The 27,007-nt window shown below is 36.3% G+C and overlaps 10 protein-coding genes across 17 annotated transcripts; 7 read left to right on the top strand and 3 right to left on the bottom strand.

Moving 5' to 3' along the window:
• Window positions 1-194: 194 nt before the first annotated feature.
• On the bottom strand, window positions 195-2,836 carry LOC106379933. Its single transcript, XM_048746499.1, has one exon. It carries the CDS (start codon window positions 525-527, stop codon window positions 273-275), a length of 255 nt encoding a protein of 84 aa, XP_048602456.1. The 5' UTR covers window positions 528-2,836; the 3' UTR covers window positions 195-272.
• A 187-nt stretch (window positions 2,837-3,023) lies between these two features.
• On the top strand, window positions 3,024-4,733 carry LOC106380718 (probable receptor-like protein kinase At5g20050). Its single transcript, XM_013820540.3, has one exon. The coding sequence runs from the start codon at window positions 3,304-3,306 to the stop codon at window positions 4,654-4,656; it is 1,353 nt and encodes a 450-aa protein (XP_013675994.1). The 5' UTR covers window positions 3,024-3,303; the 3' UTR covers window positions 4,657-4,733.
• A 520-nt stretch (window positions 4,734-5,253) lies between these two features.
• LOC106377773 (acyl-protein thioesterase 2) lies at window positions 5,254-7,287 on the top strand. 4 transcript variants are annotated; one of them, XM_048746494.1, is made up of 9 exons: window positions 5,254-5,377; window positions 5,470-5,551; window positions 5,625-5,736; window positions 5,882-5,918; window positions 6,019-6,067; window positions 6,200-6,304; window positions 6,507-6,657; window positions 6,767-6,846; window positions 6,937-7,287. In XM_048746494.1, exons 2-9 carry the CDS (start codon window positions 5,521-5,523, stop codon window positions 7,107-7,109), a joined length of 738 nt encoding a protein of 245 aa, XP_048602451.1. In that variant the 5' UTR covers window positions 5,254-5,377; window positions 5,470-5,520; the 3' UTR covers window positions 7,110-7,287. The 4 variants fall into 4 exon arrangements, with proteins under 4 accessions (XP_048602451.1, XP_013673473.2, XP_048602452.1 ...); XM_013818019.3 differs by having other exon boundaries at window positions 5,257-5,377; window positions 6,019-6,088; XM_048746495.1 differs by having other exon boundaries at window positions 5,267-5,377; window positions 5,490-5,551.
• LOC106380715 (nudix hydrolase 19, chloroplastic) lies at window positions 7,279-9,229 on the top strand. Its single transcript, XM_013820538.3, is given in 7 exon segments — window positions 7,279-7,284; window positions 7,368-7,508; window positions 7,511-8,029; window positions 8,107-8,352; window positions 8,419-8,518; window positions 8,602-8,694; window positions 8,771-9,229. Coding segments are annotated over 7 exon segments (1,389 nt in total). The 3' UTR covers window positions 9,055-9,229.
• A 2-nt stretch (window positions 9,230-9,231) lies between these two features.
• LOC106380716 (mitochondrial pyruvate carrier 1) lies at window positions 9,232-10,522 on the bottom strand. 2 transcript variants are annotated; one of them, XM_048746498.1, is made up of 5 exons: window positions 10,372-10,454; window positions 10,053-10,160; window positions 9,908-9,962; window positions 9,694-9,829; window positions 9,232-9,516 (listed from the first exon to the last, which is right to left on the bottom strand). In XM_048746498.1, the coding sequence occupies exons 2-5, from the start codon at window positions 10,149-10,151 to the stop codon at window positions 9,474-9,476; spliced, it is 333 nt and encodes a 110-aa protein (XP_048602455.1). In that variant the 5' UTR covers window positions 10,152-10,160; window positions 10,372-10,454; the 3' UTR covers window positions 9,232-9,473. The 2 variants fall into 2 exon arrangements, with proteins under 2 accessions (XP_048602455.1, XP_013675993.2); XM_013820539.3 differs by lacking the exon at window positions 9,232-9,516 and having other exon boundaries at window positions 9,690-9,829; window positions 10,053-10,161; window positions 10,372-10,522.
• Window positions 10,523-11,356: 834 nt separating this feature from the next.
• On the bottom strand, window positions 11,357-17,393 carry LOC125575020. Of its 2 annotated transcripts, XM_048746497.1 has the most exons (3): window positions 16,517-17,393; window positions 16,022-16,043; window positions 11,877-12,506 (listed from the first exon to the last, which is right to left on the bottom strand). In XM_048746497.1, exons 1-3 carry the CDS (start codon window positions 16,988-16,990, stop codon window positions 12,397-12,399), a joined length of 606 nt encoding a protein of 201 aa, XP_048602454.1. In that variant the 5' UTR covers window positions 16,991-17,393; the 3' UTR covers window positions 11,877-12,396. The 2 variants fall into 2 exon arrangements, with proteins under 2 accessions (XP_048602453.1, XP_048602454.1); XM_048746496.1 differs by lacking the exons at window positions 11,877-12,506; window positions 16,022-16,043 and adding an exon at window positions 11,357-11,685 and having other exon boundaries at window positions 16,517-17,141.
• Window positions 17,394-18,711: 1,318 nt separating this feature from the next.
• Window positions 18,712-20,400, top strand: BNAA02G04710D. 2 transcript variants are annotated; one of them, XM_013820536.3, is made up of 5 exons: window positions 18,712-18,960; window positions 19,127-19,435; window positions 19,656-19,820; window positions 19,898-19,949; window positions 20,038-20,400. In XM_013820536.3, exons 2-5 carry the CDS (start codon window positions 19,176-19,178, stop codon window positions 20,125-20,127), a joined length of 567 nt encoding a protein of 188 aa, XP_013675990.1. In that variant the 5' UTR covers window positions 18,712-18,960; window positions 19,127-19,175; the 3' UTR covers window positions 20,128-20,400. The 2 variants fall into 2 exon arrangements, with proteins under 2 accessions (XP_013675990.1, XP_013675991.1); XM_013820537.3 differs by having other exon boundaries at window positions 18,745-18,960; window positions 19,138-19,435.
• A 216-nt stretch (window positions 20,401-20,616) lies between these two features.
• On the top strand, window positions 20,617-22,331 carry BNAA02G04720D. Its single transcript, XM_013820534.3, has 3 exons — window positions 20,617-20,858; window positions 21,570-21,794; window positions 21,888-22,331. The coding sequence occupies exons 1-3, from the start codon at window positions 20,694-20,696 to the stop codon at window positions 22,101-22,103; spliced, it is 606 nt and encodes a 201-aa protein (XP_013675988.1). The 5' UTR covers window positions 20,617-20,693; the 3' UTR covers window positions 22,104-22,331.
• A 770-nt stretch (window positions 22,332-23,101) lies between these two features.
• LOC106379199 (SPX domain-containing protein 1) lies at window positions 23,102-25,170 on the top strand. Its single transcript, XM_013819206.3, has 3 exons — window positions 23,102-24,258; window positions 24,329-24,455; window positions 24,561-25,170. Exons 1-3 carry the CDS (start codon window positions 23,986-23,988, stop codon window positions 24,956-24,958), a joined length of 798 nt encoding a protein of 265 aa, XP_013674660.1. The 5' UTR covers window positions 23,102-23,985; the 3' UTR covers window positions 24,959-25,170.
• Window positions 25,171-25,305: 135 nt separating this feature from the next.
• LOC106379198 lies at window positions 25,306-26,430 on the top strand. Of its 2 annotated transcripts, none has more exons than XM_013819204.3 (4): window positions 25,306-25,407; window positions 25,551-25,715; window positions 25,886-26,041; window positions 26,103-26,430. In XM_013819204.3, the coding sequence occupies exons 1-4, from the start codon at window positions 25,328-25,330 to the stop codon at window positions 26,134-26,136; spliced, it is 435 nt and encodes a 144-aa protein (XP_013674658.2). In that variant the 5' UTR covers window positions 25,306-25,327; the 3' UTR covers window positions 26,137-26,430. The 2 variants fall into 2 exon arrangements, with proteins under 2 accessions (XP_013674658.2, XP_013674659.2); XM_013819205.3 differs by having other exon boundaries at window positions 26,156-26,430.
• Window positions 26,431-27,007: the final 577 nt, after the last annotated feature.

Consider the following 27,007-nt stretch of genomic DNA (forward strand, 5'->3'; position numbering starts at 1 on the left):
CGAATCCAATTTATGAACCGAGTTGGAAATGGTTTAGTTACATTGCCGCTCGAAACGACGGCGTTTAAATAATGTTTCATCGGGTTTATTAATTTATATACATGTTACCAACAAAATGAAACATCACATTAGGTTATTGATCCAGGAGTGTTACAAGTTTTACAATAGGCAAAATTGTGATTAAATTTTATAAACAATACAATTATAGGCAAATATTCGAATTAAAATTATAGATCGTAACGTTATTCACAAATCAACGAAAGGTCGTTGCTTTACGTTTGCATGTTATTAGTGCTAGTAGTAGGAGCACTTGAAAAAGCCCAAAGAACAAAAGCACATAGAAAGAGAACAAGAGGGATTATGTGAATAGCTCTCTCTCCATTGACAGACTTGTAACTATTGTTGTGAAGCATCAGGTCCTTCTTGGCGACGTCATAGACCGAGAGATCGTCGGGGCTTGAAGAATCCGGCAAGAGGTTAATCAGAAACTCTTCGGATGGCCGAGAACTAATCTGTAACCTCTGCATACTTGTAAACAAATAGTATAATCGGCGATGTCACCTTGTATGGTTTCGTGACAACTTTGCGGTTATGTAAGGTTCTGTATTCATCACAGTTTCAACTATATATATAAGAGTTCAAAAGTCAAAGCATATCCTTAGAGACATTTAAGATAGCATATTCAAATTCCCGAAGTTGTGGCTTAAGTTATGATGAATCTGATCAGTGAACTTTGCTTTCAAATATTAAAGCTGTTATTATAATTTTCGATGACGAGACTAAGATTCGCTTAGGCTTCCAAGAAGAGTTGATAAAATATGAAAACAAGGAAAATATAATAATAGTATTTACCAAAATATGTACGATCCTATTAAATATCACTTTAATATCCAGTATTAGCAGGCTAGTTAAATTTCTTATAGAATTATCCAATCTTATAGTATATCCCTACATGATATTAAAGTGATCTTGATCAGTAGAATCATACTTTGGATATATATAATACTTTGAAATGTAAAATAACATGTAGATGACCAAAAAAAAAGATGTAGATGATCTTAAACCAAAAGTGTGCGTGTGAAGGCACAACCACAATGCATGCATATTCCAAAAATTATACACGAACATTTACTAAACATGTATCATGTGTAAGTGTAAGTGTAGTTAATTCTTTTTCTTTTGATCAATTAGCTTTATGAAAAAATCACATACAACAAGAAGTTACATTGTTTGACCAATTTCTAATAATTCTATTTTCATGGATACATTACAAATCAAGATATCGAGCGTTGACAAATAAACAGCAAGGATTAACTCTTTCAAAAGTTTAAGATATGTGTGTTGTTTGGAACCTTGCAGCGAACTTGAAGGTGCACATGCGCTCTTTTTTCTTAAGTCAAAACTTGTGTTCATATGACATTAGACTTCTTCTTTTACAATTTTCGATTATGCTTAAACAAATATCTAGTCAGAAATATGTCCTACACCAAAAATATCAAACAAAACCTTATCTTCCCATTCCCATATATAGTATCAAAGTCCATGTGCTATCCATAAATCGATATCAAACTTTTCTTCACGGCTTTTATTGCAGGCATATCCAATCATTTTAAAACCTGTTTTGACTTTTGAAGATTCAAAGGTTCTTAGAAATCACTCTACCAATTACGATTGTACTTGAAAAAGCCAATACATGGAAGCAATTTATTTGAATAATCATCCTCAGCTCAATCTTGAGTTTGCAGTTCCTTTCTTGTGGTTAAAGCTTCCGACTAAAGTTTAATCTGAAGAAGTCAAACTGTAAAATTAGTATAAAATTAAATTGGAAGCATCTTTTGTTTGTCAGCCAACCAATGAGAAGTGATATCGTATGACTGATTTACGTTGACCAAGTGTGATGAACGAAAGATGGAAGGCCAACCAAAGCATACACGGTTTTAACTTTTAACTAACCGTAACCTTTGACCCCAAAAAAAACTAACCATAACCAAGCGTTGACTTGGAAAATACAGAAGAAAATAAAACAAAAACAAAGTCTTTTTCCCTAATAAAAATAAAAACAAAATTATACTCTATCCGTTCCTAAAAGATCTATGTTTTAGAATTTTTATATTTTTTAATAAAACATATTGAAATTTAGCTATAAATATATAATTTTTTGTAATTTTATATTTTTTAAATTTTAAAACCAATAAATTTTAAAAAATGTAATTAATTATTGAAATTTCACAATTTTTTATTATTAGTTAACAAAAATTACATTGAAAATATAAAATATGTATATTTTTGAAACAAAAGTTTTCTCTAGAACGTTGATCTTTTAGAAATGGAGGAGGGAGTAATATTTAACGATGTTCTCTCGTGCAAAACTTTTTTGCTCAAAATTATAACATACACATTCTTTTTATATGCTCAAAGATTAAGCAAAATCGATCGAAGATGGCACAACGGGTTCAACCGATAGTTTATGTAAATAAGCGCGAGTCCACCAATTAAGGCATGTTTCCGACCGGCGAAACCAGTCTGCGAAGGCAAACCTAATTTATTAAATTATTACATTTCAGCTGCATTTTCAAAGTCAACAAATGCTCACGTCCGGCAAATATTACATGTACTATATTTTAGTTTTTGATATACTTTTGTCCTTGAGGTAGACAAACCAACCGATTTGAATCTGACCACACATTAGGATTATACAAAATTAAAATTTTGAATCTGACCAAAATAGAATACACGTTAAATTTTATACTGTATATGGCAGTTTTCCCTAATGAATTTTTTTTTGATGCACGCACTCAGATCGATTGAAGTTGTAGAATTTGTCAAATTATATTTTTTGGCATATCACTTTCCATAATTACAAATATAAATTTACAAAAATACTACTCTTAAAATTGAACAATATAACCTACCACAACTTGCACATGTTAGACAATGACTCATTTAAGATAATTTATGACAAACCTAACTTATAGTTGTACATTGTACAATATACGTCTCTATATAAAATATAACTTTATAATATTTGTTTAACCAAAAATATTCCAATTGGCCATGAGTCCAACAACTCTTTTTTGCTTTTGATATTACAAATTAAAAATAAAATATTATTTAAAAACACGGAATCTCAATTGCAGACAAACAACTTAAAAATATAATTCAATTCAACACAAGAAAAAAAAACACAATAAGATACAACCTGTTGTGTCTTTTTAATATATTTTATTTAAAATATTGCCTTCCTCCTTGTGAATTCAGCTCACGAGATGCTCAAATGAAGTCAGACAAGCTCTAAAGCCTGTAATGGAGGACAAGAAAGCAAACATAATCGCCACCATATCCATCATAGCCCTCCTCACCGTCATAATCACCGCCAGAGTTACTCTAAAACTCTCCAAAACGTTTTACCTCATCGCCGGCGTCGACATCTCCCTGATCCTCGCCGTGATCTGTTTCCTCGTAATCCGCCGCCGCTACAACAGAGAGAGGAAGATCCTAGTGTCAAAGTACGTCTCCGAAGGCAGAGAGCTCCGGATCGAGTACAGCTTCCTCCGGAAAGTCGCCGGAGTCCCGACCAAGTTCAAGCTCGAGGATCTCGAAGAAGCCACCGACGGGTTCCGGATCCAGATCGGAAAAGGCGGGTCGGGGTCCGTCTTCAAAGGAGTCCTCAAAGACGGAAGCCAAGTGGCCGTGAAGAGAATCGAAGGAGAGGAGAAAGGAGAAAGAGAGTTTAGGTCAGAGGTGGCCGCCATAGCTTCCGTGCAGCACAAGAATCTAGTTCGTCTCTACGGTTACTCGTCCGTGAATCGCCAGAGGTTCCTCGTCTACGCGTACATACCTAACTCGTCTCTCGACGTCTGGATCTTCCGGAACCGGAGATCAAGAGGATGCTTGACGTGGGACCAAAGGTACCAAGTCGCTGTCGATGTAGCGAAAGCCCTAGCTTATCTTCACCATGACTGTAGGTCAAAGATCTTGCATCTTGACGTGAAGCCAGAGAATATTCTCCTCGATGAAAACTACAGAGCGGTGGTTACGGACTTCGGACTCTCAAAGCTGATCGCTAGAGACGAGAGCCGAGTTGTGACGGAGATTCGCGGCACGTGCGGATACCTAGCCCCGGAGTGGCTTCTTGAACACGGTATCTCTGAAAAGTCTGACGTTTACAGCTATGGGATCGTGTTGCTTGAGATGATCGGAGGGAGGAGGAGTATTATGAAGGTAGAGGTCGAGGAGACAAACAAAAACACGAACAAGAAGAGCAAGAAGAAGAAGCTGGAGTACTTTCCGAGGATAGTGAACCAGAAGATGAGAGAAAGAAAGGTAATGGAGATTGTAGATGAACGGGTGGAGGCAGGTGATGAAGGGCAAGTGATGAAGCTGGTGTGTGTGGCTCTTTGGTGTATACAGGAGAAGGCTAAGAATAGGCCTGATATGGCTATGGTGATTGAGATGCTTGAAGGGAGAGTTCCGGTGAGTGAGCCGCCGGATTCGCAGCTTGTTGTGGTCGATCTTTTGGCTGCGGGCGATGATGATGATGCAACTACTGGTGTGCGACGTGTTGTGGAGGTACCGAGGTTGCATATTCAGAGGGAAAGGAATTTTCGTTTGCCGTCTATTTGTTCTAGTATCATATCTCCCATTTCTCCACGGTAGAGTTTTGGTTTTGTTCATTTGGTATGTAATAATCAGACAGTTTATTAATAGGATTGAACACAAGGTTATGGTTTTAACTGGAAGCTATCTCGCATCTGAAATGAAATAGTGATTCTACCAAGCTAAAGTCCAACTCAAAATCAATATGTAAAATAAGCACAATTTATAACCAGCATTGAACAAAATAGATTTGATTGTTTCAAATAAATTACCTTTCAATTAAATAAACCGAAACCGAACTGAGAATCATTATCTTAAAAACCGATACCGAATTAGATCCAAAAATTTGTAGAATATTAGTTGGTTCCTTTCTAACATTGTATCCAAACTGAAAACCGAAATAAAGAAACAAAACCAAACTAATTTCATAAATAACCAAACAATTTCTATATCGAACCGAAGTGAACCAAAAACCGAACACCAAGACAGAAGCATAACACCAGAAAGTACAATCCTAGGAATTAGGATTGTAAAGCCTTAACCAAGTTTGGTTGGTTCAAAAGTAAACCGAATCTCCCAAATTCTATTGTTATGGGACAGACTGGATCAAAACAAAAGGATGGGGATAAAAGTGAAAAGAACTAATTAATAGTGGGGGCGCTAAGAAAAATGTAAGTGCAAGCCATATCAAAAGTTTAATGGGTTGCTTGCTGGCTGCTGCTGAGCCACTGGCTTCCTTAGACTTCTCCGTCGATAAACTATAGCCGAGGCACGGTCTCAGGTAACATCTATTTCTGTTTTGTCCTGTGACTTTCACCAATACTTTCTTCATCTACTTCTGTAATATATCGTTTTGATATTGGTCTGAACTAGACTGTGTTGCTTTCCCCAAGTGCTTCTTCTCAGCATTGCTTGTTATCCGAAATGAGTATCTCTGGTGCTGCACTTGGTTCAGGTTAGTATATTCCTCTTTTGTGTGAGTTCAAAATGAAGAAACATAGAACAAAATTAACTCTCAGTTATTTCAGGAAGAATTTTAGGAAGAGCGGTAGAGTTTGGGAAAACTCATGTGGTTAGGCCCAAAGGGAAACACCAAGCTACTATTGTCTGGTTACATGGTCTTGGCGACAATGGCTCTAGGTATGTCTGCCACTGGTTTTTCAATTTGGAATATTATTTAGCATCATAGTCTAGATCCAAAGCCTTTTCTGAATGATTCAGTCAGTTTAAAAATTTGGCAGTCAAGACCTTAAGTCTATTTTTTTTATTTTTAACCTGACTGCAGCTGGTCTCAGCTTTTGGAGACCCTTCCCCTTCCCAATGTGAGTTATAAGCTTTAGGTGATCCTCAGCAGTTGCCTTAATCATGTTCCTATTACTTTACCTTTATCAATACTAACTCATCTTTTTATCTGTGTTGTAGATCAAATGGATATGCCCGACTGCTCCTTCTCAACCTATAAGTTTATTTGGTGGTTTTCCCTCCACAGCTTGTAAGTTATTTTGCTACATAGCACGCAGTCTTACATTCTGGTTAGTGGAAAGTAGTACTAATCGAAATAGAGAGGGAGGGTTTGATGAGTTGCTTCTGTAATTATATGCAGGGTTTGATGTTGTGGGCATCAATGAAGATGGACCTGATGATGTAGAAGGACTGGACGTGGCTGCCGCACATGTTGCAAATTTGTTGTCGAATGAGCCTTCTGACAGTAAGTTTTCCTTGCAAACTCGCCTCTTTGTTCTCCTCCATGTGGTTACTTAAATAGTAAAAAGATCTAGTAAGCAAGACAATTAGAACTTTGATGTATGGTACATTGTTGTAACTGAACAGTAAAAGTTCAAATATAGAGAGAGACATTATTTTTGAAATTCATTTTTCTAAAGAAGTGTGTTATATTTCATTGCTCAAAGTTAAGTTAGGTGTTGGAGGGTTCAGCATGGGTGCGGGGACGTCTCTATACTCAGCGACTTGTTTTGCAGTCGGTAAATATGGAAATGGCAATCCTTACCCTATCAATTTAAGCACAGCCATAGGCTTAAGCGGTTGGCTTCCTTGTGTTAAGTAAAGTTTCCTCTTTGTCCCTAAACGTTCTTCTAGTTTAAGAACTTTTTTTATAAATTAACTGGATATTTGAATGACTTTGGTATGTTTATTATCCTTTGTTTCAAAGGACACTGGCTGGCAAACTAGAAGAGGAACAGATCAAGAATCGAGCTGCGTCCTTACCAATTTTAGTTTGCCATGGAAAAGGTAATATTACCCTTGAAAACTTTGAAAATGTTTCATCACGATACAAGTAAAAGAAGGGTTACATTTTGAAGATTATGTTTGGTTTTCCAGGTGATGATGTGGTGCCGTACAAGTTTGGGGAGAAATCTTCAGAGGCCTTGATATCACATGGGTTTAAGAAGACAACGTTCAAAGCCTATAGTGGACTTGGTCACTACACCATCCCACAGGAGATGGATGAGTTGTGCGCTTGGTTAACATCCAACCTCGGCCTCCAAGGTTGAAAAGGCTTTTCACTTATGTCACTAAATTAACCCCTTCAAACTCTTGAGAGTTTCATTGATTTGGATTGGATCCTTCGTATTTTCACTTTAAGATGTATAACATCAAAGCATTATATAACTAGTCTTTGAGAGATTTGTATGGGTTGTTCAAAAAAAAAAAGAGACTTGTATGGTTGTATTTAAATAATAAATTAAAATATCTCCGTCGGTTTGCGCGCGGTTAACTGATTGCAAATTCGACACGTGTGAGAGAAATAGCTCGACACGTGTGAGGAACAGACTCGTCGGAGTCATCGTTTCTCATCAAGCGCGGGGGAGAAGAAAGAAAACAGAGATGCTCTGTTTCTCTCTTCTTCTTCTTCTTCTTCGTATCACATTCTCTTCAGATCTGTAAACTCTAGAACTTAGCCGAACGGACTAACAACACTCTCACGATGAACCTAAGAACCCACGCGTACGCAGGCAACCCCTTAAGATCCAAAACCCCAAAATCCACCGACTCCTTCTCACCTTCCTCCGCTTTCAAATCCCTAAAATCCCTAATCCCTTCAATCCCCAATCACCCCACGCCTTCCCCCGATTTCAAAGTCCTCCCCTTTAGCAAAGGCCGCCCACTGGTCTTCTCCAGCGGCGGAGACACGACGCCTCTCTGGCATCTGGGATGGATCAGCTTATCCGATTGCAAGGCTCTGTTAGCGACTCGCGGGGTTGATCTCGACGAGAACTCGCTCGTGTATTTAGGACCCAAGGTGGAGGAAGATTTAGTATACTGGGCGGTCGACGTGTCGTCTCAAGAAGAACACGGCGTCGTTTTGGAGTTAGCGAGTAGGAAGCTCTGTTTCGTCGAGGTTAGGACGTTAATGGTGGCTGCTGATTGGGAGGATCAACGCGCTATGGATGAGTTAGCTATTGCAGGACATGTATGTTGAAAGTATCTTCTTTTTAAAGTCTCCTCCTTTAATATTGAGATTATGTATTGTTATGATGATAATGACAGGCGAGAGCGTTGCTTGAATGGCACAAAGTCTCACTCTTTTGTGGAGCTTGTGGAGGTTCAACTGTTCCGAAGGAAGCTGGGAGAAGAAAGCAGTGTTCTAACGAGGCTTGCAAAAAGCGGGTTTATCCCCGGGTTGACCCGGTTGTTATAATGTTGGTTATTGATCGAGAGAATGACCGCGCGCTTTTGAGTAGGCAAGCGAGGTTTGTGCCGAGGATGTGGAGTTGTTTAGCTGGGTTTATTGAGGTATGAATGAAAGCAGACAAGCCTTCTCTGTTGTGTGTATGTTATTATATATGATGATTCTGATAGCCAGGGGAGAGCTTAGAAGAGGCTGTGAGGCGAGAGACATGGGAAGAGACTGGCATTGAAGTAGGAGAAGTTGTCTATCACAGCTCTCAGCCTTGGCCTGGTAAGTTGACTTAGTTTAGGAACTTTTGTTTCTAATGCCAAAAAATGCTTTAGAAACGAGGATATGCTTGTCTTAAATCGCAGTTGGACCAAGTTGCATGCCCTGCCAGTTGATGGTTGGGTTCTTTGCTTTCGCCAAGACTCTTGACATAAACGTAGACAAGGAAGAGTTAGAAGGTAGAGTGACTTCCACTTCCTGCTCAGAGTTTCTCAACATTTCATCACGTTGACCTTTTGTTTAATGTTGCGGCAGATGCTCAATGGCACAGTAGAGAAGATGTGAAGAAAGCAGTGTCGTTTGCGGAATACAGGAAGGCGCAAAGAACAGCGGCTTCAAAGATAGAGCAGATGTGTAAAGGTGTGGAGAGAAACCAGAGTCTGTCAACTGATTTCAATGTGGAGAGCGGTGAGCTCGCTCCTATGTTCATCCCGGGTCCAACTGCCATAGCTCATCACCTGATCTCAACATGGGTGGATCAGGGTTCTGGCAATGTTCACTCAAAGCAACAACCTGGTGTCTCTCTCTCAAATCTGTAGCTAGAAAGAAAGTTACAACAATGATGCTTTTAGAGAAATCAAACTGTTGCTGTTGATTGCCTATTTTGAATTGCAGAGGCCAGAGGGTACTGTTATTATGTTTGTTAAAGAATTTTATTATTATGTTATTTCATGTACTATCAAAATGGAATTTATAATAAACTCTTATAAAACATATGAAGACGAAATGTGGACTTTGCGACTGGTCCCAAATTTTATTACAAGCGGTATACTTATTTCAAACAAAAGAGATATATGTCAATGAAGGATCCAACAAGTAAATCATCCATAGGTTGGGGACAGAAGACAAACACGTTTCAAAGGAAAATGAAAAATAGATGGATCAAGGATTCATTAATTTCCAAGAACTGATATGCTGATGATCCGTTGATCATCGGAAGCAGGGGTTGAAGAAAGCTTTACTGAGCCGGTTTCTCCTCTTCTTTAGTTGAGGATAGATACCTGTCATTAAGCACGTTTAGATGATTTTCAGAATAAGCTAGAAACACAAGGCTAAAGCTAGAAACTGTACAAGCATATTGCATCATACTGGCTTCGTCTCTAAAAGTAAAACTTGTTTGTTTATTAGCTGAATATATATATCATATATGGTTCTGTGTGAGATGTTATAGAACTTACCCTTGGGATCTAGCCCAACGCGAGAGCTGATAGAGCTGAACAGTCTCATTGGAAGCATGGCAGGCAAGTAGTAAATAGTTGCGTGGCTGCACCATCCATGCAAATCTCATGAACAATGCAGAGTAAATGCACATGGCTGTAACAAAACAAATGTAATGAGAGAGAGGCTTAGCTTAGCTAATAAACCCTTCTTCATAATAATAATATTTCTTACCTGAGGTCATGTTTCCAGAGATCATCTCAGGGGGCTTTTGCATATCCACCAAACCCTATTAGTTGTTCAAAATCAAAAATTCAAAACGACAAAGAGTGAATCCATCCACAGTGGTTTGATTGATAAAAAGAAGAAGAAGACGTACAGCAGCAACAAAGCCCCAGTTAGCGATAGGACCCCAGAAATGGGTTGTTTTAGGTCCAACCGGACTGTTCAAGAACGCTTGGAACCCTGATGCTGCCATTTTATCCACCCTGCAATCATTTATTATTACTAATCATTATAATCGAAATCAAAAGGATTTCAATTGGGGATTTTTTTTTTCAAAGTCAAATTCGACATAAGCACAATAACATATCAATCAGTTCCCCAATCTCAAACACGAACAGAAAGCTAGCAATCGGTTTTGATTTGATTCATCATCACTCTAAGACGATCTACGTTGGGATCAAACACAAACAAACCTGAGGGATGCGATGCGAAGAGGATTTGAGAGAGGAGTGAGCGAGCGAGGATGGAATAACAAAACAAGTCTCGAGAGAGATGCAAGTGGGTTGGGCCTTCTTCGTTAACCACTTTTTTATGTGAACCGAATCTTACCTATTAATTAGAATGAGAGGCCGGTTTGCCAAACCGGAGTTACAAAAAGGATTAGCTACTCCTTTGGTTTTGAAATGAATAATTTAAACTCGCGTAGCGCATGTCCATTGGGTCATTGCGACAGTTAGGACAAATCAAAGAAACAGGCAGTAAGTTATGTTTGCTCTTTGTTTTTTCCTATTTTTTTGGCAACGAGAAGAATTTCACTTTTATGTGGTCATTGTTGATGGTTGAGAACGTCAATCGGTATGAATTTAAAAAACGAACTAGTGGAATGTATCGAGTTTAGTGGATGGGCGAAAGTAGTTTGTAATACATTGATTTGGAATTTTTTTTCAAATCGGGCATCTGAATCGCCTTTTATCGGATTGAATAAAATTTATATTTCAAAAAAAAGGTTTGCATGTTATCCTGATAAACGAGTGTTTTTTTTTACTTTTTGCAGATCCGTTATATGGAATTAGTCATTATTATGCTAAAGTCGAAGACCAAATAGTTTGAGTGGTATATTCTGAATGCGCACGGGAGAGGGATCGATATATAGGCAAAGGTTTTTTTTATAACTATAATAACAAAGTCTCATTCATAACTGAACCCAGTGAGGCTTGTCTATGCTTACGTCAAGCTGTCTCCTAGAAAGGATTTGTCCCCAATAACTAGTATATCATTAGCCGTAATATTTAGCTCCACTCTTGCTCACCTATAGCCTTTCGTTAGTTCTTACATTTCCGGAATCTTAATCACATTATTTCAATCTTTCAAGGAATAAGATCTTCCGAGTTGATTTTCTTTTGTTGGACGTACGCTCATATACATATAATCCAAACAAACTCAACCCACAAATAAAACTAGGGTTCAAATCCTTCTTCCAACTCTTTTAATAACAGTACAATACATTACAGTAAAATAAAGGGTAGGAATCTACAGTAAGCCTTTTCAATATGATTGGTACAAGTTACATCCTACAAGGAAGAAAATAAAACAAATATAATAATACAACGACTAAGAAAGAAAGAAAATCAATGGGGAGAGGTAGAACGAACTTTGGTTTTAAAGAGGAGAATGTAGAGTTTGTCCATTGAGAAATAAAGAAAACAACCTGTGGAATGTGTTACGAATGACCCGAAACTTGACCCCACTATGCAATGCCATGCTGGTCCATACCCTTTGTCAAATTCCTGCATTTTGTTTTTCATATCTCACTTACATTACAACCTATTTATTATGTTTGTATATACAACATGCATGAATGAATCATAAACCTTCGCATCTTCTCTTATGTAATTCAGTTAATTAACTGAACATCTTTCGTAACTTTGTTCTTCATCATTGACATGATATGTTTCTAAAATGCAACTCGATCCATCAGTTAATTAATTGGTCTTCACGGTTTTAAAATCTTTTTTTTTTTTTGAAAAGGCTTTCAGATCATTCTTGCTATGTCTTTTCTTTGTATGTGCACTTAATTTTTTTTTTAAGTTGTTGACCAAAAGAATGTTTATTTTCTATAACAAAGCTTCTAGCATTTTGTGATATTTTGAAATATGATTTCGATGCTAGTTCTTCAGTTGTTCCACCATTATGTTATACATTTGAATGTTCATGATAGGAAACATCTTTAGCAGAATATTTGTTTTGTACACTTTTTAGTGTACATAGTTATAAAAATCATTCTTCTATTTACTAATTGTCAACAAAAATAATTGCCAAGAGAGCTTATAGTCAAAGCACAGCGTTCCTTAACGTGGAACAACAAAAGAAGGATCCAAAATAAGTTGAAAATAACAAAGGGATAAGAGTGAAAGAGTACCGCATGGTTTTTTTGAGGACCAAACATTATTTATTCACCCACATTAAATTTTTTTTTTTGCAGCTCATGGAGACACCAGTCATTTGATTGATATGAAAAAGGAATTGGTTAAGCGGCATGATGTGTCTCTTTCCCCCTCATACTTTGTATTCATTTTAGATGTTTGGTGTTGAAAATGAGTTTTCTGACCAGGGCCGGCTCAAACATTTTAGGGACCCTGGGGCAAAATAAAAAAATGGACCCTTTTACATATAAAATTGAAATGTTGATATTATAGGTACAAGGTAAAATAAAATCGTTTTCGTTTGAAAAGACAAGTACAAACCATAAAATAAAATAAAATAAAACTTTGTTCTTCTTATAGCTTCTTTTTTCTCGAGAATGAGATCATTTGTTTCGACAAAAACCTTCAAAACATCTTCCCGCAAATCTGAAAAAAAAAAAAACAGTAGTCATCCTAAAAAGAAATGCAATCATAAGAAACAGTTTTTTCGAGCTTTACTCGATGCAAAATCATGTATGACAGTTTCAAAATCAATGCTTTCTAAGATATTCTTTTCAATAAATAAAATAGCTAAACCATTCAATCTTTCTTGAGACATTGAAGATCTTAAATAATTTTTCAACAACTTTAATTTTGAAAAGCTCCTCTCTGCTGAAGCTACAGTCACAGGTATAGTCAAAAGAATTCTATAAGCAATTGAAACATTTGGATAACAGCCTACACTTTCAACAAACTCTAGAACTTCACTAGGTTCTATAGATACACCTGGTAAAGTCGTTTGCAACATTCTCAATTCAGAAAAAAAGATCATTCAAATCAACATCAAAAGAATCACCATTAGAAAAAGTATTGTAAAAGTTTGTGCAATGAGTTCGAAGTTCACTTTCATCTAACACTTTTAATCTCAAAGAATCGAATAAAAACCCAAAAACACTTTTAAAATTCATCATTTGATCAAACCTGTTCTTCACCGAAGTTATTGCCATGTCCACAACAACAAAAAAATAGTCAACTCTAAAAGCATCCTCACCTGATAATTGTACTTGTTCACCTGAATCAGTTTCATCAAATTGCTTTTTCCTAAAGACACGACGCTTATTTGGAAAAACAGGATCAACATCCATCTCATGAGCAATATTTTGAGCTATTTTCAAGCTAGAATTAAACCCTTCATTTCTATATTTTTCAAAAAACAGCAGAACACCTTCAAGTTGTTTTAAAGCATTGTCAATGCACATAGATTTAGACTGTAAGTTCTTACTGGCCGAGTTAATAGCAAACAAAATTTCATACCAAATGACCATGCCAAGTAAAAATTCAAAATTATCAATGCCATAATTAAACTTTCAGCATCACTTTTTGTCATAGCATCTTCACATGATTCATACAATTCTAATAAAGCTGACCTTACTTGCAAAGCTTGAAATCTGATAGCTTTCACGCTATTAATTCGGCTTTCCCAACGAGTATTAGATAATGATTTCACTGTAAAAAAAGGAACATGGTCAAGTAAAATTTTCCATCTCTTTGTAGAACTAGAAAACAGAGTATATATGCGTTGCACAACTCCAAAGAAAGAAATAGCTTTCAAACATGAATGAGCCATATCACTAACCACAAGATTAAGACTATGACAAGCACATGGCATATACAAAGCTTTTGAGTTTATATCAAGCAATCGTCTTTGAACACCTTGATGTTTTCCTTTCATATTAGAACCATTGTCATAACTTTGACCCCTCACATTATCAACATCAAGAGTAAGAGACTTTAGAACATCTAATAATTTTTCAAAGAGCCCTAGACCAGATGTGTCATCTACCTTTAGAAACTCTAAAAAATACTCTTCTACTCTAACTTTTTTATCAGACATGTTCACACATCTTATTATTATAGTCATTTGCTCTTGGTGGCTCACATCTGGTGTACAATCAAGAATCACTGAAAAGTATTTTGCCTCTTTGATATTTGCAATAATGGAAAGCTGAACATTATGAGCCAAAAGAGAAATAAACTCATTCTGAATATTATGGCCAAGATAATGATGATGAATTTCATGATTTTGAATGCGTCTAATATGATCTTGGATTATCAAATCAAATTCTGCAATCATTTCAATAGCTCCTAAGAAATTACCATTGCTATCTTGATAAAGTTTCTTATTTTTTCCTCTAAAAGCTAAGCACCTTTTAGAAAGAAATTTCACAATAGCAATTATTCTAGTTAAGACCAGCCTCCAACGTTCTTTTTCTTTAGCAATTTCTTTTTGGAGTTCTTTATCAATTGTTAGATCTTTTTCTAATCTAACTTTTAGTTCATTCCAAGTTTTTATATTAGTCATGTGTTCTATACTTCTCTCATGATCTTTAAGCCTCTCACTAAGATGTTTCCAATCTTTAAATCCATCATTTGCTAACATATTTGAGCAGCCAATGGATTTAAACAATTTGCAACAAAAGCAATAGACTTTGTCCACATGTTGAGTAAACCAACCAATTTCTATCACTAGTTTCTCCATTACTCAACTTTCGAGAATAATAATTATATGAGAAATGTCTAGAATACTTATCTAAAGGAAACACAAGATTCATTTCTCTTTTAGGCCCTTTTTCAATTAGCACATCTCTCATTTTGTTGTCAAGACTTTCCCAGGACCTAGGATCATAAACATCAAGACAATAACTTGGTTCTTCAAAAAAATTCTGACTTTCAACATTAGATGCATTAATCACATTATCATGCTCACTCAAATGACTAATCCCATCACCAAAATGATCATTTGATTCAGGAATATTATCCACACAATAAGATTTCAAATTTTCATCAGCATTTGTTTTTATCAAAAATTTATCTAAAGAACCTCTTTGTGATTCAACAAACAATTCACGAAGTCTTTTTCTCTTCCTCTTTTGACATCCAGAATTAGTTCCAAGTCATGATGCAAGCAAAAAGTTAAGTAAAAGGAAAATTACACCTGGATTTTAGAAGCAAAAACTGAATTGACGAAGCCTGGATGAAGCTGAAAGTGAAATGGATACCTGAAACAAGAAAACAAAAACAATACTCAGAGGTTTAAGAAAAGAAAAAAATATTTTGCTCAGTACCAAAACAAAATCAATGATCTGTGTTTATGCACATGTATTCTCCAGGCTGGTCTTCTCTTACATCAATTGGTAATTTATGCTTGTGTAGAGAGAACAAAAAACAGGACAGTAAACAAAATAAGAAAGATCACTTACAGAAAACAATCAACGATGCCCTTGAAGAAACCAGGAAGAACCAACGATTTTGAAATTTTTTAAAGTTGTATCGTCACCATTCACCAGGCCTGATCGTCACTGGAAATATGCAGGGGAAGTTTTTCCAGAAGAGAACTAGAGAAGAAGAGTAGAAGACGCCTTAATGAAGATACCTAAATAAACTCACATTACGGTAACTATTAATTATAATATTTTATTAGTTAATTATAATTTGGTAAAAAATTATACAGATCAACATAAATAAGATTTTGTTTCCATAAATTTAGATTTGTAAATTTCGTATTTATTATATTTCGTTTTACAAAAACTTTAGATTTATAGTTTACAAAAAAAAACTATATTAGTACATTAAAAAAAAAAAAATTATGGGCCCCCTCCAGCAATGGGCCCTGGGCCAGTGCACTGCTTGCCCCTTGTCTTCAGCCGGCCCTGTTTCTGACTAGTTGTTCGTATAAATGTGGACTGAACGAAAAATCCAATAGAAGCTATATTAATCTCATTAATTTGTATACCCATTCCACCTATTTAATCGTCTACAATAATTCTAAGACTATAATATCACACATTTAATGCTCAACTTTATAGACGTTCTAAAACACTGTCAAATGCTGAACCTAAACACACAAAATGAGTTTAAATATCTGTTATTTGTTGTGTATATATCATAGACCTCACTCCAATCAAATCACAATGACCAATATGAAAACACAATAGATGCTTCTGATGCAATTGCAACCACTAGACTGTACGTAGATCTATTAATCCACATTTTTTTATATCATATTTTAGCGATATTGTAAGTTTTGGCATCGCAAATTTTATTTTCTATTCATGAAAACCCGCATCTAGTGATATACTTTTGCATTTAATCAAATGATAAAATAGGAGAAAGGAACAAAAAGAAACACGAGAAAGGAAGAGAAGAGAAGTGTTACCTTCTTGAGATTGAAAGCCATGTGCTTGGAACTAAACTTCTCCAAACTATCTAATGTCGTTCTCGCACACCTGAACGCATGTGCCTGCATAAACCCCGGCATGTCCGCCGCTAATATCCTCACCGTTAACATCTCCGCCGCCGCGGCTATCCTCGCCGTTGTATCCCTCTCCACGTGAGACACCGATTTTCTCCCTTCCTCCGCCGCACCACCACCATCACCGCCTTTCTTTCTCTCTTTACTACTAGTCTCTAACTCGAAGATGTCTCTCACCAGATGGTTTGGCATTTTGTTTGGACGGGGGACTATGGGTTTTGATGCATCTTCTTGCGATAGTGATGATGGTGGGATCGAGTCTTTGTTGGGTTTGAATTTAGGGTTTATGAGTGACTGCTTCGATGTGGTAGTGGAGAACTTGTAGAAGCTCATGAGACTCTTCTTCTTTTTTGGTTTCTCTTCGGTTGCCATATTCATTACTATGTTTTAAAGTCTTTTGCGTTTGTGGGACTCTTTAATGGCTCATATGTGTTATTTATAAGGAAGCGGCAGAGGATGACAAATGAGTCCTCTCTAATATTCTCTAAGACATATTTCAATTGAATAGAAGTAAATATAATTTATAATAATATAAAATTTTATTTTATAATAATAAAATGGAATGCATGCTATGCGTACGTTTTAAACATTTTCTCATATAACTATTTTTTCTTATATAACTTTAAAATCTTGTAATTTGGTGTGGAGAAGGATAAATATTGTGGAGAAGATAAATAATATGAAAAACGGGACTAGCTTGGGGTGTACAAAATATTGACTAATCTAGCTTCACATGGCATAATTAGCCGAGCTGCATATAATATAGCTTCGTGATGGTATGAAGGATAAATATTGTATTATACATGTGGCATTGTTCTGATAGTTGTTTAAGCGATTGATTCGGTGGTGATACTAGAGCAAAACTAGTAACAAATCATTACCTCTAGCTAGTCACAATTTTGGTAATTTATTTAATCACTGGGTAAGAACCCTTTTAATATACACCAAATTAAGCCGTATGATCAAACGCCAAGACAATGATAAGAACGGAGACAAATTGAATAATGTGGATTAGGAGATGAATAGGGTGATTGACAGAGAATCAAACCATGTGGGTTGTTCTGAGTCAAGTGAAATTAACGTTTTATTTACTTGTCAACAAGTCTAATCAACGTATATTGGTTTTTGGGATATACATATACGTAGACAGATAGATGGAAATGTTTATTTTTCTTGTTCTGTAGACAAACACACTAATTGTTCAGGGTCCCTAATCTGATATTTTATGCTCAACAAATCATGTCCCGGTCATATATGGACCCTCTCGACTCTTGTTATTCCAGCCAATTTCGTTAGGGGTCTTACACAATTTGTTTGTAGTTAAGAACTTATGTGCATTTGGTTTATATATTTGTTTGTAGGTTGACACCAATCTCAATAATAGCCACAGATTTTCTGTGGTCTGATGATTATCCCGTAATGAAATCGAATCTGAACACACATATGACCAGTGAGTAACATATGGTTAAAAGATAACATAAAATTTTAGTTGAGGTATATATTTTTGAAAATTACAACTTGGTCTTCGTTTCTCTGCACTAAAAAATAAGTAAAGTACACAAAGATCGAACATATTTACTAATGACGCGAAAAGCATTGAGAGATGTACTTTGTTATGACCGTATCTGATCTCAAGCTTTCAAAACTGATAGTCGGTAGAGTTGAAGCGTGACACGAACTCCCTTCAAGTCCCTAATGCACGAACCCAAGCTTCCAAGTCATACTTTTTTTCCCAGCTGCATGGTTCAAAGCTCCGGAGACAACCAACATGACTCAGTAAGCTTCAGAGGCAGAGCCGGTCCTGAGATTAACATATTCACTTAAGGCCGCAATCGAGAAGAGAAAAAGTGGCTGGTTTTATACATTTTTCAGAAAAATTGACTGTTTTTAAAAGCTATACTTTCCAGTGAAATTGGTAACCGCAAGCGAATGTTTGCTTTGATTTGCCTTAAGGCCGTCTCTGTTCATGGAAAATCCATCCCTAGCCCATATTTCGTATATAATATATATAAATAAAACTGGCATACCAAAAAAGACTTTTTTTTTTTGGTGCGACTCATACCAAAAAAGACTAAATCCATCAGTTTTCACTTTCCTCTCTAATCTATCAATGGAATGTGGTTTTGTGAAATTTAAAATACATAATAGAAAAAGGGATGAAGCGAAATACGACGTCGTACGGTCAAGTCTCAGCTCCCAACCCTTTGAAAACGGTTCAGTTACAACAAGTCTCACGCTTTCACTTCCCAAAAGCTAAAAGCTTCAAGCTTCCTCCTTTTTCTCAAACATTTGTTAAGAGAATTGGGATCGCTTCTTAGGGTTTCCACCACGAGCTCTCTCAATCTCAGGTTAATTCAATCTCTTCCTTCTCTCATTCTCAGCTCTCAATTCCCGTTTCCGATCTCTCAAAATCTGGTGAATTCGACGAGAATTCATCTTTCTTCAGATCTTTTGATATCATAATTTTGTAATTTCAAAAGAAAGATTGAATTTTTATATGGAATGGTTCTCTAGGGATTGTGTAGGCTCTGTTGCTGCAGAGGAGGTAGGTGGGAATACTATCATGTCTGGTGGAACTCCGCGTGGTGGTGGCGGCTACATTAGGCAAAGGCACAGCCAAGGATATGCTTCTGGTGGGGATGATCTTGAGGACGATGCTTGCTCTAGGCACCAGCCTTTCTCCCTCGAGAGTCCTAGGTGTAAGACTTGGGTCGAGGTTCTGGAGAATGTGCTTTGGATTGCCTCTGCTGTGTTCATCGTTTATTTTGGAGACATGCACTCCAATATGATCTACATCTTGTTACACGATGCTCGGATCAAAAGGTCACAGCTTTTTATTGTTTCTTGATCTTATGTTGGTTTATTGTAATCAATCAAAGTAGGATGAAATGAACCTTGAGTTAATTATGGAAAGGCCTTTCCTTTTAGGTGGTTTTGATAATGCAGATTGATTTTGATGTAGTTTTTTGCAGTTTCAACATTGTTTTGGATGATGGGTCTTGCTGAAAACATACTTAATGCAATCGTTTGTCTTGGTTTGTAGGATGCCTTTGTTTTTGGGGATGTTGGGAATTGGTGTGAACGTTGTGATCATAATCTACGAAAGTTTGTTGTCGTGGAGCATGAGGAGGTTCGATGAGAAATGGGAGCTGTGGAGTATCTCTGCTCTGCCTTTCATCACCCTCCTTGGCATCATTTCGTTCTGCCTGTAAGTGAAACAAACCCCATATCTTAGGAACTACCACCGGGAGTTTTTTGAGTCTGAGAAAGTATTGTTAAATGCAGGCTCTCCTTTGCTCTGTGGCCTATATGGGGATTCTTGACTCTCCCTCTTCTGGTATGACCTCTTAGACCATACTTATATATAAATCGTTATTCTTGTAGATACAATACAGTAAATGGTTTTATGTTTTTGATGAATGCAGTTCACATTGTTCATGGCATGCCTAGTTGTGTTCCCACATCTGACAATCATCAAACTCAGGCCTCAAAACGAAGAACTTCGCATAGATTGAGAGAATTGGAGTTAGTTACTGGGAGAGTGAGTGGATGGATACCCTTTCTGTCTTCTTCTTGTTGGGAAGTGAATAAGTGTGAAGAGGAAAGGGAATGTGGGTTGGTTTGAGGTATATATAGATGATAGATATAGATGAACTCATTGATGATCTTAATAGTGAGAGGGATCTTTTTTTTCTTCTTCTTAATGTCTTTTTGAGTCTCTTGAGAGTACATTTGGTTCATGTCTTTGTTTCATTTCCAAGTGCAGTGAAGTGAAAAAACATTCTCAATCAGCTCCTTCAAACTCTTTAGTTTCATCAAAAATTGACAAAGCGGAATAAAAGAAAAAAACATTTGCAAAAAAAAAAGTCTTGTACCTGACATAGGCAAACAAATCAATGCAGGAGTACTAATCTATGTTTATAGCGTCATTAAAAAATTAATGAGATAAATTTAAAGGAAAAGGTTATTAAAATTTTATGATAAAAAGCAAACTGTAACAAAACTGCGAAGTACAAATGTAAAGAGACATCGGTTAAAAGACAGAAAGAAGCATTTAGTTGTGGTTGGTTGAGGATAAGAGATGGGACACGTAATTCGACAGCTGCTGATAAACCCTCCTTCTTCCTCGTCCCTTCTCCGGTGCCGGACTACTCTCGACTCAAACTATGTCTTCTCTCTGAGAACCTCAGTTACCAAATGCAAGGGCAGATTCTCTTGTCTTTTCTCCGGCGGCAACCAGAGGGAGGTTAGTTTACTTACTTCCCTTTAATTGTCTGTGTGTAAAGCAAAATGGGTTTCAAAGTAATTGCTTAAAGATTAATAGGGAAGTAATCGAATTGTCTGGAAGGTTTATGGGTTTTCAATTTTATCGCATAAAAACAAAACATTTTCTTTGTTTGTGACTCTGGAACTTGAGAATTATTCAGGATAAGAGGAGTGGTTCTTTATCTAAAATGGATCCAGAGTTCGTATTGATGGACTTTGAACAGAATCTGGATGCATTTGCCCAACTCTTTGCTATAGGGTAGTCTAAAACTTGATGTAGCAGTTGATTAGGCTTTTGTGAGTTAGTTAAAGTGGAGTGCGTGAGGGTTTGAGTGTTCTTCTTCTGTCTGTGTTTTTGTTATAGCCTTGCATTAGTCTTATCACTCTGATTTGCTGTATTGGTATATGAGCATAACAGTTTCTTACCTTTGCTACTTTCTATGGATATATATAACATGAACTACTTTGTTTTAGCTATAACTTCCTTTAGTAATTACATAATCACACCTTTTTTAGCTTAAGACTTAATCTCTTCTCAAGCATTTTCTTTTGCCAAATATGATTGATTGCCTTTTGTTGTTCCTGATAGAACAAAAGAGAAGTGATGTGTTTTAGAGACGGAGAAGGTTAGCATCATAGCCTGGTGGCTAATACCCTTTTGCTCTTCAATTTATTTTTTGATTGTTTGCAGGAGCAAGCTCGTAAAGCACTGGAAAGCGCTCTTGGTGGGAAGAAAAATGAGTTCGACAAGTGGGACAAAGAGATTAAGAAGAGAGAAGAATCCGGTGATGACGGAAATGGTGGCAAGGGAGGAGGAGGAGGCTGGTTTGGAGGCGGCGGCGGCTGGTTCAGTGGTGATCATTTCTGGAATGAAGCACAACAGATCACCATTACTCTCTTAGCAATACTTTTCGTGGTATGTGTTTTGTTTTCCTTACTAAGAGAAAGACTTGTTTGTTGATGGTTTGATTTTTTTTTCTTTTTGGGGGGCTTGTGTAATGGTTGGCAGTATATGATAGTTGCGAAAGGTGAAGTAATGGCTGCATTTGTGTTAAACCCGTTGCTGTACGCGCTGCGAGGAACACGAGAAGGTTTGACTTCTTTAAGCTCCAAGCTCATGGGAAGACAAGCTTCTAAAGTGAATGGTGCTAGCTCAGAGGAGATATGGAAGGACAGCCAGGTCTCTGCTAAAGAAAGCGTTGTCCGAAAATGGGGAAGTGACTGAAACAAAAAGTTCATAAAGTTTAGTCATTGAAGTCTTTGAATGTTTTTCTTCTTTCGGTTTCTTTTAAATATCAAGATGAGATCAGTTTTTGTAATAAATGATATTTAGGCCTGCTACTTCGGTTTTCCGACACCAAACCGAGTCATTTTTTTTTTTTGGTTTTCAGTTTACTGTAGTTTTTAAAAATAATTCCGAAATAAACTGAATAATATTACGGTTTGGCTATCAGTTAATTTTGGTTTTAAATTACCAAAATTAACCAAGATTTTTTTTGGGGTTCAGTTTGATTGAGTTTGGTTAATATTGGTCTTGTTTGGTTTGGTATTATTTATTTATTATTTATTTTTAAAAGATCGGTTAACTGTTCTGTTCGTTCAAACCGAACGAATAACCAAATTGATTTTCAAAAGCATTTCGCACCAAACCGAATTCAAAACCAAAAGTGAACCAAAAACCAAAAATCTCGATTCGGTTTGGCTCAAATCCGCATGAGTAGGTACATTCTCCTGTAAACAAGAAGAGTAGTAACTTTTTTGATCTAGCCTTAGTAAACAGCAAATCAAGTCTCTCGGCTATGTGACTATGTCTTCATATGCCATCTTCAATAAATAATGACCAAATCATAGATGAGGAAGCTTGAATAGAACAATGTAGAAATCATATCCTATGGATAAATCTAAAATGTCAGAATGAACAACATCCTTGTTTTGAAGCATATGACTATGTCATAAGAGTTTCAAATTTGACTCGAAAGTTTATTTTGAGTAAGAAACTGAACAAGAAAAGAAACTCAACCAATTGTGTGTTTTCTTTTGTTAAAAATCCTTAAATAAAACTAGCCAACCCACATCTTAGTTGTAGTATCTAAGACGCCAGCAAACCCACTACGTAATGTTTTAAAATGTTGTAAAATATTTTTAAGATAGAAAAATGAGTGATGTAAAGTTGAAAAGTAACATAGAAGTTTTGCAGAAACTAAAATATAGGCAACGTCATCAATGGAGGGAGAGAAACGGTATGAATGGAGACGCGAAATATCGTTGTCATTTGGATGCTTTAAAGTTAAGAAAGATGCTGAGGTTTATACCCTTTTCTTATTGTTAAGAGCAAGAATATTCCCATGATGGACCGCAAAAACTAGCAACCATTTGTGCAATACCTCTTTTTAATACTATATCTAAATCAAAAGTGGTAATCGTCAAACTATTACTAGTAAAATGACCATGGAGACAGAGATAGATCATTAAGACCTAATGTCCCACATGTCTTTTATCATGATAATCTGAGCTGGATTTATTAAGATTTATTTTTTTGCAAAAATACATTTATACTTCCTCCTCCCTTACACTAAAGTGAATTTTTGATCTTTTCATACAATTTATGATATAAAAATGATTTCTTTATAGTACTATAATTTCAAAAGAAATAAGTAATCTATCATTTAAAAAAAATTGTGGAACTGATGAAATATGTTTTTTTATAAAATATAATTTAAAGTTTACTAATTATAATATAGAAGAACATATTCAAGTAGTCTATAGCTAGTATGTTCAAAAAAATTTAAAATTCATCAATGGAAAATCATAACTGGTTGGTTAAACCAGAATAAAGTAAGAAAATTGATAAATAAAAAGTGATGTATGTGAGTGATATTTATAAACCGACCATGCCCATGTGTAATAACCTCACCCACAGCTAGCAATAAAGAACCACATTGAAAAGAATAAAACCAAGAGATATTCTCCCAAAAGAAAGACACAAAAAATGGATATTCCAAAGAGAAACCTTTGAGAATATTCTTCTAAAACCTATTATAACCTCATCATCTTCCTTTCTTCTTCATCCCTACACTAAAGTTTTCCCAAAGAAACAAAAAAGAAGCATGAAGTTCGGTAAGAGTCTGAGCAACCAGATCGAGCAGACGCTGCCTGAATGGCGTGACAAGTTCTTGTCTTACAAAGACCTCAAGAAACGACTCAAGCTCATCACCTCCACAACTCAAGATCGTCCCACTAAACGTCTCCGAGTTGACGCCGAGTGTTCCCTAGGAATGTCCAAAGAAGAGATCAGTTTTATTCAGTTGCTGGAGAACGAGTTGGAGAAGTTCAACAATTTCTTCGTTGAAAAAGAGGAAGAGTACATCATCAGATTGAAGGTACTAATCATAACGAACATTTTGAATCTTATTTGATTCATTATTGATATGTGTGTTGGGGTAAGAACAGGAGTTGAGAGATAGGATTGTAAAAGCTAAGGACTCAAAGGAGAAGATGATGAGAATGAGGAAGGAGATTGTTGATTTCCATGGAGAGATGGTTCTCCTTGAGAACTACAGTGCCTTAAACTACACTGGTAACTTGTAACCCAAGTTTCATATCTAATCATGGTCCTTTAGCATAATTGTATTTTATCTCTAGGAAGAGACAAATGTTGAGATATGTTTTGTAAACTAAACAGGATTGGTTAAGATACTGAAGAAGTATGACAAACGAACCGGTGATCTCATGCGCTTACCTTACATACAAAAAGTTCTTCAGCAACCCTTTTACACGACTGACTTGTTGTACAAGCTAATAAAGGAATCCGAGGCAATTCTTGATCGGTTTTTCCCAGCTACACAAGAATCTGAGGATCCTACTGATGCGACAGAGTCTGAGAATATCCAAGCAGAGCTCTCAGAGCACAAGTTCATGGAGAGCCTCCACATGAAAAGTACAATAGCTGCTTTGCGTGTATTGCAAGAAATCAGGAGCAAAAGCTCCACAGTCAGTGTCTTCTCGCTGCCGCCACTCCAGTTAAACGGGTTAGATGAGACATGGAAGAAGATTCCGTTGTTGGAGCAAGAAGCCAAATAGAGTGAGAGAGATGGAGACACTTCTTTTCCACTTAGAAGCTAACAGATTATAAAACCAGACACATTATCAATGTGGACATCTTTTGTCCTTATTATTAAGTTCTTTGTGGTTGTAACTTTGTTTCTGTGTTGTGTGTACTAATCGATGTAGTATACCACTTCAGATTTGTTACTTGTTGATTCTCTTTTTTTATTCAAAGCCATTTTGCTCAATGACTTGACTTAGTTTCACATTCTAGACTTAACTTCCGAATGTCACAACTTACGTGTGATGATCTAGGCTTGCTCATGAATGCCTAGATCATAAAAGCCCATTATAACCCAAGTAAACATAAAGCCCATAAAAGCCCATTATAAGTAAAATCTGCAAATGCCTTGGCTCCACTCTAAAACCCTTTCATTTTCAATTTTGGTATCGCTTCCTCTTCCTAGTCGCCTTGAAATTATCAGGTATCTTGCTTGATCCTTTCTTATTGATTTGAATCTTCACCATGATTTAATATATGGAACTAGTTAGAGACTGATTACAGATTAACCAAGATTATGAGGTTTAATACGTTCTTTAATACTGTTTTTTGGAAAATTTGCAAAAGTGAGGGAACGATGAAGGTGAAATCATCTGTGAAGAAGAGGTGTGAGTCTTGTCAGACAGTGAAACGCCGTGGAATTATCTATATCATATGTTCATCCAATCCTAAGCACAAGCAAAGGCAGGGGTACTGCTCCATCTCTCATGAAGGAACAATACCAACTCCCTTGTAAGTGATATGTTTTATAGGTAATACTGGTTCGGACAAAGATACTAATATGTTTATGTGTTTTATTTTGACCATTGACAATACAAACTGAGTTAGCTAGTATGTTTTCATTGAAGAGTTGGAAGTGATAAGAGACTGAGTTGAAATGTATTTTGTGATTTAAAAAACAGGTTTGATGAGGCGTTTTCTAATCAGGAAGTGGTGAAGCTGCCTAGTCTGAGAGTATCTGCCAGTCTGGCGCCTCTTTTACACAAGAGGCCTGAGCCAACAACGATTTTCGGGTGGGGGGCAGGTTTTGCATCCATACTCTTCAAACAAGGGACTCAGTAAGTTGATCAGGCATTTCTTGTTTAATATTTTTACAGTTGTAATTGCAGTTTTTTTCAGGTTTCTGGTGAAGGCGAAACATCATCTTATATAAACACTTTTACTTTGGTCAGTTGTAGGCTCTTCTAGGACCGTGCGCCTTGAATGACCTGAACAACGAGATATATGACAAGCTTGACTGCTTGAGTATTCAGCCTTTCTTAAGATTTTTCTTTGACACATGTTGATTCAACATTTTAAAAAGTATTGAAGTTTCTATTAAACTTTTTTCTTACTAATAAATCACTTTCTTTGTTTTTGCAAATTATTTTTTCCATATGTTTATATTTCGAATTAGTATGTAAAACTGTTTAACCTTTTTGTATTGAAAATACAGAATGTTATTATTTGTGAGTTTGTGTTAAAAAAAAAGTTATTATTTGTGAGTCAAAAAGTAATATTTTGAAACGAGAAGAAACAAATGTACAAATTAAAATAAAATCATTAATTTAAACAAATGAAAGCTATAATACCATTTAATTTCATCATCAATTTGTGCAAACCGAAAACTAATTCCTTTTTCAACACTTAGCTACCTCTTGTTACCACAGCTCGTACAAAGACAAATTACAGAAAATAATATAAAGAGACGAAAGCACACCAAGTAAAAGCGAATCAAAAACAAAGAACTAGAAGCAAGTAGATATGTGGAAGACGAAGACCTTCACGACAACGACCCCTTCTCTCTCTCCACCGTTGAGCACTATGCACGTGGCTCCCGTACTGCGGTCACAGAAAGCCCATTCGGTGAGCATATCCCTGGTCCCCTGACTATCTAATCGTTGGACACTTCCACTTTTGGACATAGTGCCTCTTCATACATTACTTTTGTTTTAATTTCCTTCCTCGATCAAAATCATTCACAGCTTGATTCCAAAGACTCAGCTCATCAATAATTGACCCCCCCCCCCCCCCCCCTTTTGTTG

Source organism: Brassica napus, chromosome C2 (genome assembly GCF_020379485.1).
Source record: "Brassica napus cultivar Da-Ae chromosome C2, Da-Ae, whole genome shotgun sequence".
Lineage (NCBI taxonomy): Eukaryota > Viridiplantae > Streptophyta > Magnoliopsida > Brassicales > Brassicaceae > Brassica > Brassica napus.

Bases quoted from the DNA above. Each gene is read 5' to 3' on its own strand.
- LOC106379933 (XM_048746499.1), bottom strand. From the start codon at position 527: ATGCAGAGGTTACAGATTAGTTCTCGGCCATCCGAAGAGTTTCTGATT.
- LOC106380718 (XM_013820540.3), top strand. From the start codon at position 3,304: ATGGAGGACAAGAAAGCAAACATAATCGCCACCATATCCATCATAGCC.
- LOC106377773 (XM_013818019.3), top strand. From the start codon at position 5,521: ATGAGTATCTCTGGTGCTGCACTTGGTTCAG. The intron at 5,552-5,624 runs GTTAGTATATTC...CAGTTATTTCAG, and splicing joins TGGTGCTGCACTTGGTTCAG to GAAGAATTTTAGGAAGAGCG. The intron at 6,089-6,199 runs GTAAGTTATTTT...AATTATATGCAG, and splicing joins TGGTTTTCCCTCCACAGCTT to GGTTTGATGTTGTGGGCATC.
- LOC106380716 (XM_048746498.1), bottom strand. From the start codon at position 10,151: ATGGCAGCATCAGGGTTCCAAGCGTTCTTGAACAGTCCGGTTGGACCT. The intron at 9,830-9,907 runs GTAAGAAATATT...GTTTTGTTACAG, and splicing joins CTCTGGAAACATGACCTCAG to CCATGTGCATTTACTCTGCA. The intron at 9,517-9,693 runs GTAAGTTCTATA...GCTTAATGACAG, and splicing joins CGTTGGGCTAGATCCCAAGG to GTATCTATCCTCAACTAAAG.
- LOC125575020 (XM_048746496.1), bottom strand. From the start codon at position 16,990: ATGAATATGGCAACCGAAGAGAAACCAAAAAAGAAGAAGAGTCTCATG. The intron at 11,686-16,516 runs GTAACACTTCTC...AACAAAATGCAG, and splicing joins TGGCTTTCAATCTCAAGAAG to GAATTTGACAAAGGGTATGG.
- BNAA02G04710D (XM_013820536.3), top strand. From the start codon at position 19,176: ATGTCTGGTGGAACTCCGCGTGGTGGTGGCGGCTACATTAGGCAAAGG. The intron at 19,821-19,897 runs GTAAGTGAAACA...TGTTAAATGCAG, and splicing joins GGCATCATTTCGTTCTGCCT to GCTCTCCTTTGCTCTGTGGC. The intron at 19,950-20,037 runs GTATGACCTCTT...TGATGAATGCAG, and splicing joins TCTTGACTCTCCCTCTTCTG to TTCACATTGTTCATGGCATG.
- BNAA02G04720D (XM_013820534.3), top strand. From the start codon at position 20,694: ATGGGACACGTAATTCGACAGCTGCTGATAAACCCTCCTTCTTCCTCG. The intron at 20,859-21,569 runs GTTAGTTTACTT...GATTGTTTGCAG, and splicing joins CCGGCGGCAACCAGAGGGAG to GAGCAAGCTCGTAAAGCACT. The intron at 21,795-21,887 runs GTATGTGTTTTG...AATGGTTGGCAG, and splicing joins TCTTAGCAATACTTTTCGTG to TATATGATAGTTGCGAAAGG.
- LOC106379199 (XM_013819206.3), top strand. From the start codon at position 23,986: ATGAAGTTCGGTAAGAGTCTGAGCAACCAGATCGAGCAGACGCTGCCT. The intron at 24,259-24,328 runs GTACTAATCATA...GGGTAAGAACAG, and splicing joins AGTACATCATCAGATTGAAG to GAGTTGAGAGATAGGATTGT. The intron at 24,456-24,560 runs GTAACTTGTAAC...TAAACTAAACAG, and splicing joins CAGTGCCTTAAACTACACTG to GATTGGTTAAGATACTGAAG.
- LOC106379198 (XM_013819204.3), top strand. From the start codon at position 25,328: ATGCCTTGGCTCCACTCTAAAACCCTTTCATTTTCAATTTTGGTATCG. The intron at 25,716-25,885 runs GTAAGTGATATG...TTTAAAAAACAG, and splicing joins GGAACAATACCAACTCCCTT to GTTTGATGAGGCGTTTTCTA. The intron at 26,042-26,102 runs GTAAGTTGATCA...AGTTTTTTTCAG, and splicing joins CTCTTCAAACAAGGGACTCA to GTTTCTGGTGAAGGCGAAAC.